This window comes from Protopterus annectens, chromosome 9.part0, assembly GCF_019279795.1.
Source record: "Protopterus annectens isolate FY-2018-M chromosome 9.part0, PAN1.0, whole genome shotgun sequence".
NCBI lineage: Eukaryota > Metazoa > Chordata > Ceratodontiformes > Protopteridae > Protopterus > Protopterus annectens.
In genome coordinates this window covers 799,077,766-799,094,832 of record NC_056743.1, presented here as the reverse complement: position 1 = coordinate 799,094,832, position 17,067 = coordinate 799,077,766, and the positions used below count along the sequence as shown (strand labels likewise).

Genomic DNA, 17,067 nt, shown 5'->3' with positions numbered 1-17,067 from the left:
GTAAATAATCAAAATAATATTTAAAATAAAAATGTCAAAGTATTTTTAAAAGTTTCTTCAAAAGAAATTGTACATTTTGTTGTTTTGCAGTCAAAGTAAATCTCACTGTTCAGTCTGTGATATGGAATGTTGAGTGATGTATAATGGTGCTGCTGTTTGTAAAAACATTTATTAGTCGAAAAGTCTCCTTAGGGCTATTGCATGGCAGCTGAGAACAAAATCAGTGATGTATATGTCGTGTACCACCCGAGACTCATTTTAAAAAGAGGCCAGTTCTGTTGCATACAGTTTAAAACCAATGGCCTTGAAGTGAACAAAGTTTTTATCTGAATAAAGTCACATTACTGTAATAACCACCATGAAATCTCAAAAGTACATTCCATATACTAAAGATGAGTGTCTGTGTTGGATTTCTAAGAAGTTGCAGAACACATCTACAATATAAAAAAATAATTATAACAGAAATAGTTTTCACAAATCCAGGTACCTTAGACAGTATGTATACTACTTGCTTTATAGTGTAATTTCTTAAACTTGGGTTGTAGGAGGTTGCAAAAATACACTCTAGTGCCTGAAATATAAAACATGTATGGTGCACAGCAAGTATGTAAGTCCCACATGCTTATTTAAAATACAAGAATAAAGGAAAACTCATGAATTTCGTAGATTTCATGCTTATGGACTGCAAACCAATTTTAATAGCAGATGGAATACACCAGCATTCTTTAAATCACATTATGTGTCTGAGGCTTAAGATTTATCATAATGTCATAATATTTGATTTATGCATCGTTTTGTCAGAAATCTCCAGTTCAGTTTTAGATCTATTAAAGTTAAATATATCTTTGAAGTTCTTTGTGTGTGCCGTTTCTTTGATAAACATTCACTGATTATGTGAGTCTATTCACTTTTGTCATTGTAAGAAATGATGACACTGGTGCTGAAAACGCAGCTCATTAAAATAAGATATGCTGTCACTGATCGTGGAACTTGTTTTACTTCTGCAGTATGTGCTAATTTCCTTTTCTTCTAAACTGTTCAACACTCCTGGATCAGATTCTCTTTTCTGAGATGGAATTACTTGGCCTACATTTTGTAGTGTGAGAGTTATGTTTTGAAGTTTGATCATTTGAAAAATTAACTAACCTACTAACAGAGTTCAAGTAGAACTAAGTGAATCAAGCTTCTTTGATGATGTGGTTTCATTGAAATCAGACTTTGCCAGCAGTTAAGTACGTTGACATTTTCTGTCTTTAGACCTTATCACTGAAAACTAGAAGTGTCAAACCTCCATCCTCTCAGTGCATATTTGCTTTACCCTACACTGCTACAGCTTTAGTGTTGGTTGCAGAAAGTATGAGTGGCAGAGTATCTGACATGTTGTTTGTTTGTTTTCTGCTACTCACTTGTACTGTTGTAGGGTTAGAAGTTAAGAGTCATGAACATAGCTATCTACAAAGCTTTGTTTTAGTGAATTTATGCTGCCCAAGGATTTTTTATTGCCTTGGGTTTGGTGAACTATCGTAAAGCCTTTGTTTTTTTTCTGAATGAGTACCCATGGACCTTTTATTATTGATGAGATCCTAAAATATAATATACCCCTAAGGCTATAAATAACTGTAAATGAACTATAGTATAGTCTGCACATTTTCCTAGTCTACATTTTCTTAAAAGCCTACCTTTTCTAAATTCTCCTCTCGTTTTTGCTGGTCTACTGTGCACCATTTTTATCATAAGTATGTCCCCAAGAACTGAAACAAAACTCTAGAAGAAGTTACCTACACATCATCTCTATTGGTATACACGGATAAAGCCCAGACTATTAGTAAAACTACCCATATTTTGTTAGTAGTTTGGGTGATTACTAGAGCTGGCATGAGGCAGGAGAGGCATGATATGACTTAGCTATACTCTTCTCTCCTCTGTCAGGGTGTGGGAGCAAATGCTGTGGGTGCACATTTAAGTGGTTGAATCTATGGGGAAAGCAGAGACTCCATCAAGAGTGGAGCTGTCTTGATGGGTTATATCAGTCACAGAAGAAAGAGACACAACTTCACTGACCCAAACATATTGCATCCTAAACTCTGGGCATATTAATGGGCATGTGCAGTGGGGTAAGGATTTCACAAAGCAAAAAACTTAGCCACTTCTGATGGCTACCTAAATGACAGCCTCCCTTTGGTTAGCTATTAACTCTGTATATGGAGAAAGAATGGGCCAACGGACTAACACAGGGTCTGATAGTTGGAAAGTATTAGGGAAAAATCCTTTAAAATAACAAAATGGACACATGCACATTGCATACTAACTGCAGATCAGACTACTAACAAAATTATGTCAAGACAAGGGGTTTGTACCCGTCATAAATGCAAGATGAATGATTCTGATTCAGAGACATGGTGTCTGCCAATCTCACCACCATAGCAGCCGTCCTTGCGATATAATAACAAAAAAGATAATGACATAGCCCATGCATCTCTGTTGCTGAGTATCCAGCACAAAGGCAATTGGAGTTGAACAGCTGAAGCTAATTCAAAAATATGATGGAGCAAGAAAAGTTTTTCTGCACCTGAAACATTTCTTCCTTAATTTAGGGTCACGGATTTTTCATATACATTATTTTTTAAATAAAAGTGGATCACATATAATAATGTTATAGGAGACATTTAACAGAGACAGAGCATTAACTATGGATAAAGAGAAATGTGATGTTTGGTTACTGGGGGCAGGTAGCAGTAATGGTAGCAAAGAACAAAATGAAGCTAGAAGAATGAAGGGACAAGTACAGTTGTTTTGTGATGGCTGGGGGATGTTGTCAAGGGCAAGTTATAATGTTGGTGTGTGCATATTCCCCCACTAATGCAAGTATGTCTGAAATAAAGTATGGAATATGGAAATTATAGGATGTTATGTGATCGATCCTGCGGGTTCGACTCGGCGCTTTATGCAGATCTTTTGCCGCTAATAATCATAAGAGCGTGGTCTCGTATTGTTGGGTGCTAAATAAATTGATTCTTAAGGGGTTAATAAACTTCTCGCAAAAAAAAGGGCGTCGGTTCGATCCGCAACGCAACAAGGAAGGCCAGAGGGGCCGGACCGGCCTCTCCTCTCGAGCCGAGGGGCGAACTTGCCGGGCGGTGGGCACCAGTGACGACTCCGGGTCACCTTCGCCGGGGCCTGCGATGGCTGGGGCATCGAGCGAGTCACAGCCGTCGGCTCCTCGCCCGATAGTCGCCCGAGTCACCTCGGGCGGTCCCTAACCCTGGCCCACCCATTGCCATTCCTCCTCCGACTGCTGGGCTCCGCCGAGCAGGTGCCTATGGAGCCGGTGGAGATCTTAGCTCCCACCCCCTTACAACCAACTCGGGCTCGGACCGGGATTTCTAACGGACTTCTTGGGCTGACCCGGGGTGATGTTTGAGGTGCCCTGGCCAAGTCTTCTTGGCCATCTCTCGCTTACCGGCACCTAGAGATAGAGAGAAGAAGCACGTGACCCCGAGTCTCTCCACCCCTTGACGAGCTTCTGGATTTAGTTTGTCGAAGGGGAGGAACATCCAGATACCCGTGGGAACCAGTCCCTTCGTCCAAATAAATTTTGGCTCATTTCCTATGGCGAAGGGGCAGGGGGTGGAAGGGTGAGGCAGGGGCTGGCTCTAGGAGACAAAGCCTGGCTTTTGTGTCAGTTTTGCGGAGGCCTGACACCCTTACCGCTGTGAGCAATCTGCCGAGGTGCCCGTTATTCCACTCCTCGGCCTTACCCCAAGGCTAAAGGAGGGGAAGATGGTTCCGCAAATCTCGCAAGTTTTATTGCCCGGCAGTTGTGCGAGCCAGTCGGGTGGTGTCTTTGCCATGCTTCGATCATTGCCGGGATGTTTGATGTGCTCCATAGACCTCAAGGACGCCTATTATCAAAACATGCAACGGGGACCTTAGCTGGTGGCTCAGACATCCAATCTGAATCCAGGAGTTCAGGGGCTCCTGGCTTCCAGACGAAGCGGAGGGACACCCCCCTTTGCAGAGAGGCCATGAGAGAGTGTGGAATGGGCTGTAGCTACCAACCGCTTTCTTGGTAGACCCACATTCTGGGGAAATCAAATATACAGGGCTACTTTGCATTTCCTCGATTCCACTTCTCTCCAAAGCCCCATACTGGCCTCGCCAGGTATGGTTTCACCTGAAAGAAGAAAGAAGCATGCGATCCGATCCGTGACTTCTAGACCCACGGGACTGCTAATTCATCAGTCGGGACATCCTACTATCTCTAAAATTCCACGAATCCATGGATCCTCCATTGATGAGCAGTTACTACAACTAAAAAAAAAAAAAAGTTAATGTTAAGGCCCCCCCCTTTTTTTTCATCATCGCCTCCGGATCTTCTTCATTTGGTGCTAGCGCATTAACATCTTCCCTTTCGACCGGCTGCTACCCACAAGGATAGAGTATCACTTAGGGCTAATCCATCCTTATGTTCACAGGCAATTGCTTTCTATTTAGACAGGACTCAGCAATTTCGTAAGTCAACAAATACATCTCCAAATGGATATTAGAGATTTAGAACTCGCTTATTCTTCTCTAATAATACAACTTACAACATCTATCAACGACTTCTATTCCAAGCTTCCAAGAATTTCATGTGCTGCGGGATTGCTGTCAAGACACTTTTACTTCCATTCACCACACTTTCCACTAATTCTGGGCGAAAGCATCTATCATTGAGCATCATTTCGGGACCACGGTACTCAGGAGTGGCCCCCCCCAGATTGCCCAGACAGGGGTCGCCCATCTGTCAAGTCAGTCAGAATGTAGGATAATGGGATCAACATCTTTTATTTATTCTCACACTATGCCTTTTTTGGGGATCATTCTCACATTCCTAACCCACACCCTCCTTCCCCTGCCTTGGAGATCAGAAGAGATTGAGCGGTTTTGAGTTCTACTGTTTTCATCTGTTATATATATATATAGGGCATGTGTGTATGTGTGCATGTACACAAACTAGATCTGGGGACTGGCAGGTGTGGTGCATGGGAGGATATAAGCCAATAAGAGAAAGAAGCTCTCTTTTGGCATAAAGCGTGAGCAGTGGAGCCCGAGGATCGGCCCAAACATCCATCAGTCAGAATGCTAGAGAGATGGATCCCAAACATCTGAAGTTATGGTGAGTACATAACTAAAAGTTACCAGCAGGGAATATTACTTCCAACAGGAGAATGAAATATAATTTTTGAGGGGAACAATTCCTCAAGTAGTCCTAGTAAAGAAAACATGTAAAAAGAAGGAAGATATCTTAGAAAGTATTTAAAAGTATTTGGATTAGAAGCTATATCTAACTTGGACAGGGTCAATAAAGATACAATACATGGATAAGACTGGAGACGTAATTAAAGAACACCTGCACCTAGTCAAAGGCTCAAACACACAGCCAATATTGTTATCAGATCATGCAAAAGTTGGAACATCAATAACTAATAAAACGGTTTCTACAAAAGCAGACAGTGATGCTTTCTAATTGAGAAGGGAATGTTGTAAGGATGGAGGAAAAGAGAATCTTCAGGATGTCAAGCATCATTTAGGGTTAAAGAGAATTTACAGGTAAAATGGGATGAATGACAAAATACTTGAGATATTTAGTATATGTAAAAACAAAAAATATTAGAGGGACGGATTGGCATAATGGTCAAGGTCTTTACTGCACAGAGACAAGGTACAGGGTTTGAATATGGCCTCTGTTTATTAGTTAGGCTTATAATAGTCTGCAGACTGATAGCCTTCTATTTATCTATGAAAATTTGAACATATGAAGGAATACAAAAAAAAAATTAAAGAAATAATCTCAGAAGAAGACAGAAGCAAATTATAGAATGTAAGGAATCAAGTTGAGGCATACCTGGAATGCTTAAATGAATATAGAAAAACAGCCTTGGGGCATCTGTTTTTATCATAATTTCAAAACTACAAAACTTATGTTTAAAAGTAGAAAGAACCATCACTAATTTGAGATTCAATATGTGGTAGATGGATAATAGAACCGGTGGAGATTTTAGGGATCCTGAAACAATTCTTTATACATTTAAATGCAGAAGAGAAAGGCATGGAATTATATGTTATAAAAAATGGTTACATTAGTAGAGAAGGAAAGAGAAGACCTGTTGAAGGAGATAACAGTGGAAGAAATAAGGAATCCATAAAATAAATTGGAGTGTGGATAAATCACCAGATTTCAAAGGGATTCCAGAACAAATTTGGAAAGCATTAGAAGAAGTAATTATATTAATATGGTATAAACTGTTCAGCAATAAACAAAAAGGGGTTAAAGTATTTCTGCTCATGGAAGGTAGCCATAATAGCAATTATTCCCAAGGAGAGGAAAGACCCCAATGACCGAAGAATATAGAAACCATCACCCATTCTGAATCATGTCTACACAGTCCTTATGACAGTTTTAGAAAAAATACTGTCAAAATTTGTCAATACTTGTATAGCTTTCTAGCACTCACTAAGCCAGGGCAACAGCTGCTTTCAACCCTCTCGTAGCCCCCCCCCCCCCATTCTTTCAGACTAGCAGACTTCCCTCCACTGACTCCCTTCAATACTTCTTGTAGTTTGGTGACACTGTTCCTCAGAAGTGTATTTGGACCCAGGGCTTATAATTCCCTAACAAAAGAATACCTTTGACCCTCTATCTTACTACCAGGTTTTTCCCTTGGACTTTCACAGACTAGTGCATGAAACTCTTATTTGACTTTCAAAAGCTAGTGCAAGTACTTTCTTTAATTCGTCTTTACTGTAAAGCCATCCTGTACTATTTTTCCTCTATTCCTGACTTACCTGGTTAGTGTCTACACTGATACTGATAGTTTTTATTCTGCAGGCTCATTTCTGCTGTTGCTTTGCTAGCTCCATTTTCATGAAGTCTCTGCAAGAATACCTCTCCAAACTATGGCTCTGTACATGCTCAAATAATTCTTCCAGCATTACATGAAACTAGAAACCTCTTCTAACGATTTTAACACTTTGAAATATCTATCTTCACTTAATTGAACTCTTCTCCCTCTCAGTTTTATGCATCTTCAGCTACAAGATAAAATTTAAAGAAAAGAAAGCCTAATTCAAATTGTATACCAACATCTATATATTGTACCTGGATTTAAATCATTGTTATTTTTGTATTTTGTATAATGTTCCTTACTAGTAACTTGACTCTGTTAACAGTCGTTATGCAACTTTATCTCATCAATGTATATGTAATATGTGAAGCTGTTCTCCCTGGGCCTCCACTGAAAATGAGCACTCCGAGCCCCAGTGGACTATCCTGGAAAACAAATGCAAATAAATAAATAAACAAATAAATTGTTGCCTAAAAATATAGAGCTAAACCAGTGTGACTTTATTAAATGGAGACAAATCTTTGATAACATAAAACACTCATAATACACTGTACAGATGAAGAACACAGAGAAGAGTTGATATGTTAGTTTTTTTTTTTCTTGGAAACATGTTGGAAGCCTATTCAGACCCTCTAATATGGATATACTTTGTCTTTAGAATATATGAAGGGAAAGAAGCATACACGGAGTTGGGCATATTTTATCAAAAAAACTTTAGACTAAACAACAAGACAGGTATGCCCTCTTTCCTCATTAATTTTTGAATTATATTTTGAAACACTAGGAGGAGAAATTAGACAATACAGGATTCAGGAATATGACTGGAATGGGAAGCAAAAATTAGCTCTATTTCCAAATGTCTATATGTTACTAAGCTGTAACAAGATATTCTGGAACTATTTAAGGTTTTGAATACATACCAAAGATTATCAGGATATAAAATCAACACAGGAAAAACTAAGACACTACTTTTGTATTATGCATCAATGTTTGATTTAGCTCAAAGATCCCCATATGTGGTTGGTGTAAAATGAAATATTTAGGAACTAAGATTGAAAAAGATGTAAAGCAGACAGCTAGAAACATGTGGGAAGAGCAAATGAAAAATGTTACAAAAGATAAGAAAATGGGAAATACTATGTATGGGCAAAGAAGATAAAATGCAGATGACCAAATGTTTCCATTAATATTATATAGGGAAGGCATACTTTTACAAACTCAAAGAAGAGCTGTGGTTAAAAATAAACAAGGAACTATATAGTTTTTTGAAGGAAGAATAAGAAGCGTAGGGTAGATTGGAGCAAATGGATACTGCCTATAGAGAAGAGCAATTGCTTTCCTAATTTAAAAGAATTTTACGTGGCCAGATAGTGGCAGCAGATATATCTGATGCAGGACAAGCTGTACAAAACTGAATGGATAGACATACTAAATCACCAAGAAAAGAATGTAGGAACTGAGCAAGAAAAAGTGTTTTTTTTTTTGGAAACTGGTAGGACAAAGGATTCCTGCAATATTTAGGAGAGATAATGAATGATATATTTTTAAGAAACCAAGTTAAGGGCTGGAAATTTAAAATTTTACTGATAAGGTTAGTGGATGAGAGAACATGGAGATGAGGAAAATAGAGAGAAGCAGTGGAATGATTAAAAAAAAAAAGAACTGAATAAAACAATGTACACTTATACAAGGAACAGATTAAGAGAAGAGGGAGCCAATAGAAGGGGAAGAAGTTAGAGCTTTTAACTTAAATAAAAGAGATTGTTTACTTGTTTATTTTTAGTGGGATTGGTGGAAGAGATGAAACAAAATCAAAGGGATCTAATGCTAAATGTGATAAAAACAGCGATGTTGGAGTGTTGATAGAAGCCAGTACAGAGAGGGTATTGAAAAGAAAACTGATCAGTTGGGCATATCGAATATTAGCTGAGAACTGCAATGGGCAATCAGCTCACATAACAGAATATTGGGGTAACAAAATAAATAAATATTACTGAGAAGTGGAATGGACTGAGATTTATCTGGCCCCTAGATGAGAAAACAAATCTAGAAAGCTTAGAATATTTGCCTGTAAGTGTCTTCACCAATTCATTTATATACTAAGTAGCATGCAAAATATATTTCCAGCAACAGTGATAAATGCTGGAAATGGAAAATAGGAAAGAGTCAACCGGGAACATATTTTTTGGAACTACATGACATTAGATGACATTAAGAAAGATATATACCTGGACTTGAGATAATACTATGAGAAGTACTGAACGAAGGAAAGAGATGATATTCTTAAATTGAAGAGTGATGTGTTAATTGCTTTGCAGTGCAGTTCCCTATTCAAATGTCAGCACTTGTAATACTCAGTACTGACAAACAGAAAAAAAGATTGAAAATCCAAGCGATTCTCCTTTAAACTTAATTTTTGCTGGGAGAGAACACCCCTGCATCCTCCAATGGGGGCCTTGTCAACCCACACCTTCTGAATGTATATATACCAACTCCGAGAGTGCCATACCTCAGAGAAAAGTGAATATACCATGAAATGGCTATCCCAGACTTGGTGTATGTAAGTCCGATTTTTTAGCTATTCAGTCTTCATGTTTTGGGACTCACTGTAGTGGGTACAGACATTTTAAGTGGTTACTTTGCAGGGCTTATTGGGCGGCCACGGTGGTGCAGCAGTTAGCATTGTCACCTCACAGCAAGAGGTTCCCTGGTTCGATCCTTGGCTGGGGTGCCTTCTGTGCAGAGTCTGTATGTCCTCCCTGTGGTCGCGTGGTTTTCTTCCGGTTGCTCCGGTTTCCTCCCACATCCCAAAGACATGCTGTAGGTGGATTGGACACTCTAAATTGGTCCTAGGTATGAGTGTGTGTGCCTTCTGTGGAAGGTTGGGTGCTGGGCTGGCAACTCGACACCATAAAACTCCTCTGCCAATCACGAGCGGACAGGTGATCTGCTATGGTGACCCCTAACCGGGAAAAGCCAAAAGAAGAAGAAGAAGACCTTGCAGGGCTTATTCATTTCTTACATTAATCATGCTAGGAGCTACAAAAGTGATTGCAATGAAAGTGAAACCTGAACAAAGCCCAGAGCTATGTGAGACTGGGGAAACAGTGAATGATAACAAAAATGGAAAATTGACAAAAGAAAGCTAAGAGCACAGAAGGAACATTTGGGAAATATACTTACAAACTTTATAAGGTTAACAGAAAGTAATGCACAAATAATGTTTCCCCAAGAAAATTTAGAAGAGAAACTCTAAAGAGAGAAAGGTAACAAATAACTTTAATGAGGGAATTTTGTAGAAATATCATTAATGAAACAGGGCAGATAAAATTATAAGAATAAAATCCCCTGTCTTGATGTCAAGAGTCATCTTTTTCATATTGTAATCATAAACACTGCAAAGAGTGTCTTATCTTTTTTTTCTTTTAAAGAGAAATTTCTTTGATTAATTTTGTCTTTTAAGGATTTATGAAGTTTGATTTAAAACAGCGAATGATATATGATACAAATCCCTAAGCATATGGAAATATTGGGAACATTTAACAGATATTGAGATGAGTTGGTTGCTGGTGTATGAATAGAAGCAAGTAATGTACCATACATGATGCATGTAATGTCATGTATATTATTTTTGTTCAAAATGAAAATGTTTCTGTTTAAAATGTGGATGTTCAGTTGTTATCTATACTTACCACTATGGCTGTGTGCTTTCCAATTTGCCTTCCTTTTTTTCTGATCTTCTTTTTTTTATATTCTTTCTTTGTTTTGACACTTCCTCCTGCCACTTTTTTGACAGATGGGTTTGGTTTCAACATCGGAACCGACTCGGCCATTATTGTAGCTCGTGCCAGCCAAAAACTCTCGAGCTTCACCTCTATCTAGAATCCCTCCTTCTCAATTAACTTAGATCTTGTTTGCTGCTTTCCAAAATGGTCACATTTAGCTGATACTCTCGAGCATTTGTGGGACTAGGTAAATTTTTTGTATCTTTCCTTCTAAATTTCCCTTTTCTTTCATTTTCATATACTTGTGTATGCTTGTGTATCATCGTTGATACTTCTTTCCCTTTACACTACCTTCTAACTTCTCAACTATCATTGTTGATAGCTCTCTTTCTCTCGCTGTCTTATTCAGTAATCTTTCTTTCCCTCCCCGTACACATTTATGTACATCTTTACTATCCTCACTGATAATCGTTTCCTTAATAAAATTACAAATAAAAATATCAATAGATGAAAAAGAGGAGGAGCAGAAACATAACAAGGAAGATAAAAACAAAAAAGGCGAACCAGGAACAACTGCAGACCACCGATTTATTTATTTATTTAACCAAAATTGTACTAAGCGCTTTCACCCACACACATCAGGGCATCTTCAGAGTACTGACGATCCTTGTGTTGAACCTCTTTTTAAATCCTTATGTAAATTAGATAATTGAACAATTAAACAATTAAACAAATTATTACCTACGCAGCTAAAAATTCTTAAAGGTACAATCAGCAAAAATGAACATAAAACAGTTAGGACTTGTGCAAACTTATTAATTTGAAAATGTAATAAAACCTTATTGTCAAAAACTATGTATATGTAATACCAATAAATAAAAGTAAAAATACATAAATAAATATCTAGATAATAGTATAAATCTAAATAATTATTAAATATAAACAATTGTTATACAATCCAGCATAAAATCATTCATTAAAAAATTTCCTAACATTAAAATTCATATTGTTATACAAAATATTTAAAACATTAAATAATCAGATGTTAACCTAATACATACAAGATCAAATAAATTGAGACTTGTACTTTAGTATACTTGATATAGAAATATGTTTGTTAATACCAGGGCTAGAACTTGCATTTAGCCATAATTGCCATAAACATTCTTTAGCCTCAAGTAAGGTGTTGTCATCACCACTTTGTTATTATTGTAGTATACAATTCTGTCAATAACAAAGAATAAAAATCTCTTAAAATGCTGGCATCTTAGACTATGCATATAAAGAGAACTAGTATTTTTCTGTTTTTTAATGTCTCTAACATGTTCCACTATCCTTTCTCAAAGTTTCCTTATCGTTTTGCCAACATAGAAGGCTGGGCATGATGAACATATAGCTAGGTACACCACCATTTTTGTGTTGCAATTACAATGACCTGGGCATCTAATTGTTTTGCCAAAATTTTGTACCACAACATATGGTCCATCATTAATAAATTTACAAGTATGGCATGCCCCACATTTGCTCATCGAAGATGTGTTGAACATATTCTTATTATTAACTGCCTCAAAATGTTCTTTAAGATTCATCCCCCTACTATAAGTGACCTTGGGCCCAGTCCCTAAATTATCAATAAGGTCACCGTTCTGGAGAATACTTATCCAGGTCTCATGTACTATATTAACTATCCTGGGTGATATATCATTAAATGGTATAATAAAGGTGTCATTTCTAGTAGTGTTATTAGTCCTAGATATACTGTTGTCAAAACCGTACTTTAATATAGGTTTGTATATTTGATGTCTTTTAATATAAATCTCTTCACTAACTTTAACAATTAATTCTAATGGATAACCTCTATCCAGAAACATATCTGATAATATTTTAATCTCATTGCAAAAATTAATGTCTTCACTAATAATTCTAGAAAATCTGACCATCTGTCCCTTTACTAAATTATTTTTCTGGTAATAGGGATGGCAACTATCAAAATGTAAAAAAGAATTGGAATGAGTTTTTTTCCTAAAAATACTTGATTCTAACTTGCCCATGTTTTTATAGAATAAAATATCTAAATACTCACAATTGTTGTCAAATATCTTAAAAGTGAAATTCAAAAAAACTAGATGTCGTTTTTAGAAAATTTTCAAACTCAATAAGCATTTCTCTGTTGCCCTTCCAAAAAATAAGAATGTCGTCCAGGTACCTTAAGTAAAGGGCAATGTTAGGCCAGAAACTAGAAGTAGAACACTTTGTGTTTCCCATAAGGCTAACACCAAATTGGCATAAATGGGGCATCTAGCCCCCATGGCCACACCTGTACTTTGTTTATAATATTCACCATTAATAAACATAAAATTGTTTTCAAGTACAATAGCCATCAGTTCACATAACAATTTGCATTTAGCCTTATTAGACTCACTAAATTTCAGCAAACTTGTCTCAAACATTTCAAGACCTAAGTCATGAGGAATCACTGTGAACAGGTTGACAACATCAATAGTTACCATTGTCATATCATCTTCAATATCAACAAAATGTTCTCTAGCTTTTTCTAGACAATGCCAGGAATCTTTAAATATATGAGGCAGATGTTTTAAAGTTCCCTTACAATGCAAATCTATATAAGCAGCAACGGCTTCAGTCTTTGAACCCCTGGCAGAGACTATGGGCCTAAAGGGTGGATTGTGTATGTCCTTATGGATTTTGGGGATACCAAAAATGGATGGCGTCATTGGATGTTCCACTAATAAAAAATTATATTCATCTTTGGTGATGACTCCATCCATCAAAAATTCATATAGATACCAATCCACCTTAACATATGCCCTTTCCGTTTCATGTTTTGACACTTTTTCATACGTCGTATTGTCACTCAACATTATTGTCATTTTGTTCAAATAGTCTGTTTTGCTCATAATAACAACCCCACCCCCTTTATCGGGTTTCATTACCCTATATTTGTCGGTGGAAGTTAATTCCTTAAGACAAAATTTTTCAGCAGAAGTCAAATTATCAGAAGTCATTTTTTCATTCTTTAATATTCTTCTGATTTGTGTTTCACATAATCTCTCAAACAAATAAATCATTGGGTTCTGTGGGGGTATAAAAGTACTACTCCTTTTTAGAGTAAAACTAGTATTGTCTCTCTGGTTACATTTGTTGTTAACAAAAAACAGCTTAAGGTTAAGTGCTCTAGTGTAAAGTTTTAAATTAATCAAAATTCTACCAACATCTAATTTAAATGAAGGGACAAATCTAAAACCCTTCTTAAAAGGTTTAACATAGGCAGCATTAAAACAAGTATCAGTATAATTGTATATACTAAATCCTCCTTCTGTAATAACAGAACAGCGCCAGTCAGTGTTGGATGCCTTTGTGCTAGGTTTAATAAACACACTATAAAGCCGGAGGTTGGTTTGGTTGGGTTTGTGGTTTGGGAAGCGGGTATCAGTGCGATGCGCCGGCCGCCGCGACCTCTTAAGAAATAAAGAAGGCAGCGGACAAGGCAGTTTAACTGTTAGAGGAGAGTCAGTCCGAACAACCGTCAGTAGAAGAGGGCGCCAGTGCAATGGAACCAGTGGACAGACAGAGGCCTCTCCAGGGTCCCACTTTGAAACTTTGATTGTGGGCCCCAGAGGTAGCAGGGGCTAGGGGCTTCTTGGTGGGCAACTGTTTCCCCTTCCCTCCAGGCCCTCAGTCTCTTTCTGGGCCCTTCTTCTGCTTCAGAGGCTTCTCCTAGAGGCAGTCTAGTTCCCCAGTTCTTCAGGTGTTGTGCCCAAGAAGCTACATGCTCAAGAGATGTAGAGATTTTAATACTTTAAATAGAGCTCATGCCCTCCTGATAAGATGCCCATGATGGAACCTGTGCTGGGGGAGACGAGTAGGCTTTTGACGTGTTCGAGTCTTCTGCTTGAGACTTGGGTGAGTATATCTCATATATTCTGATCTGGATGATTCTGATTCTACCTCTTCTGCTTCTCCTCCTGAGGATTTTTTTTTTTCAGAGACCCTTCACTCCATGAGAGAGCATTTTAAAAGGGAATATCTCTGATTCCAGAAAAAAAGGTTTAATTTTTTTTTTTTTACCCCAGCATAGTTAGCTATACCTACCCTCCTTCCTGTCGTGTGGTCAAGATGTGTTTGCAGAGGCTTCTCTTAATCTGATTTCTTGCCTCCTGCCTCGTTAAACCAGATAGGTATTACAGGGTGCCCAGCCATTAAGCATTTTTTATCTTTTAAGAGTCCACCTAAACTGTTAGCCAGGGGCCTAAGGGGCCTAAGGTGTCAAAGGTCAAGATCAGAGAACTGTTCCATATAAGAGCCAGGGCAGGGACAGATGGGGGAAAGAAAAAAGTTTATACTTCTTCCACTCTAGCCATGAGCTTTGAATTGCCAGTTTCACATGTTTGAAATATCAAAATTATCTCCTTTCTCAGTTGAAATCTAAGGTTGATAAAGGTATTGACTGTAAAGAGTGACAAGATTTAGTGCATGTTTCTGAACAGGTGGGTATGGTTTTGATGCTGTACAGGCCTTGCCTAGGTGGCTGCCACTGGTGGCAGGCTTCGCAGGCATGCCTGGTTGAGGACTGCTGACCATGTTAAATGTTGGAACTAGGATTTTGGATGCCCTTGATTTCTGACGTCCTTTCTGGTTCTGATGTTGTTTTAGTTTTAAAGAAAAAGAGAAGACAAGGCTAAGCTTCATGCAGACTGTTAAGCAGCAGACTGTTAAAGATTTTTGCAGTTAGTAGAAATAAAGGGTGGTAAGGTGGACGTATCCTTCAGTCCTGCCCCAGTCTAGGGGTAGACAGGCACGTGGCAGGGCAGAGGTCTTTCAGGCCTAGGAACAGGGAGTTCTCCTGCACAGTCAGTCTGCAAGTGAGGGGGGGGTCAGTCCCTTTAAACAGACCCCCATGACCTCACTTTTTCAGCTGCCAGAACCGTTCTGGCCCTTTGGCTCAGCTTTCAGGCCTGGCCTGCGAAGGGAAGAGCTTCAATATTTGAATATGTGATAGGCTCAAGGTTCTGTGAGGGGTATTCTGTGAATCCAATAAAGTCCAGTCTAGCACCCCTGGGGTACATTCAGAATCTGGTGGAGACTGTCATAGCATCCATGCTTAAGACAAACACCCCGACAAACAAAGAATCTATCCCTTTACTTCCTTCAGCTTTCTCCCGGACAAACAAAGAATGCATCCTTTACTTCCTTCAGGTTCATGTCATCTTAGGCTTCTGGTGCGTTTCCCAATGCGCCTTGCTGCAGTGGAAGCTACAATGTAGTATTCAAACAAACTGCACAGCACTAGATCTGACTCTGTCATTCAAATAATACCTTGCATTCAAAAGGAATTTTTGTGGTGGGCTCAGGAATGTCACCCAAACAAGTGATCTCTGTGACCCCGGCCCAGAGCCCACACAGATTTTAACAGAGGCAGATGCCTCTGTGACAGCAGGATGGCTCAGACATAGCTTGGAAAGTGGAAACAAGACAGTGGCTCACCAAGACAACATCTGCATATCAACATGAAGGAGAGATTATGAGAGAGATGTTAGCAGGTAATCTTTTTCAAGGATTCTTTCGAGGCGAGGTGTTGATTCTACCAGACAACACAACTGTCATGTGGTACATCAACAAGCAAGGGGGAACACATCAGTTGGAAATGTATCTTTCTGTGTATGCTCTCTCCCTCTCTGCAAAGGTACTCAAAGGTACTGACACAATGACAGGAGGATTTTGATGGGACCAGCCCAGCCTCCCCGACAGCACTGGGTACCCCACACTGAGAAGTCCAGTACGAGAAGCCTCATGGCCTTTTGCCTTTGATTCTCACCTAACAGCATGTGGCCCCATTTTCAACAACAAAGGGTCTCAACCTTGTGAAGCCAGAAGGTTGAAAAAGCAAGGAAAAGCAAAGCGTAGAAACAAGGAGAGATTTTTTATTTTGGAGAAGAGATTTTATTTTGAGCTCTTGATGGATGTTTAAGTGCTGTTTGGCTGATCAATATCTTATTGAGTTATTTATTGGGTTTTTGTCCTTCCCTTTCTATTTCTATTAAGATGCTGCAGCAATCAGCTCACTACGATTATGACCCACCATCCATTTTCTCATCCTTTTTTTTTCAATTCTTTCGAGGGGCAAAGACCATAAGACCCCACATGGGGCCTCTACCTTTGCTTGGGATTCCACCTTGTGAAACTCAAACTCACCTCTACAACTTTTGGCAAAGCAGCTACCATGGAGTTGAAATATTTGTTGTCAAAAACTTCTTTGTTGGCCATTACTCTTGCAAGAAGGGTTTGCAAATTGCATTGGGGAGGCAGTTGGCTTCTTAATTTTTTTCCACAATAGGGTTTATAGTAACTGGTCCTTCTTCCTTTGCCCCAAAAGTGGTTTAGTGTGTGTGGCAAAAAATATTAATTTACCTGCCTTTTATTTTACTCTCAAACTA

The 17,067-nt window shown here is 38.5% G+C and overlaps 1 protein-coding gene across 1 annotated transcript in view; it reads left to right on the top strand.

Annotated features, from left to right (window-relative positions):
- Window positions 1-10,036, top strand: part of SLC4A8 (solute carrier family 4 member 8) — a 1,419,216-nt gene extending 1,409,180 nt beyond the window's left edge. Inside the window, exons 25-26 of the mRNA XM_044082169.1 lie at window positions 8,671-8,858; window positions 9,924-10,036. Of these exons, the coding sequence (XP_043938104.1) occupies window positions 8,671-8,858; window positions 9,924-10,036 (301 nt within the window). The remainder of the gene's footprint in view (window positions 1-8,670; window positions 8,859-9,923) is intronic.
- Window positions 10,037-17,067: the final 7,031 nt, after the last annotated feature.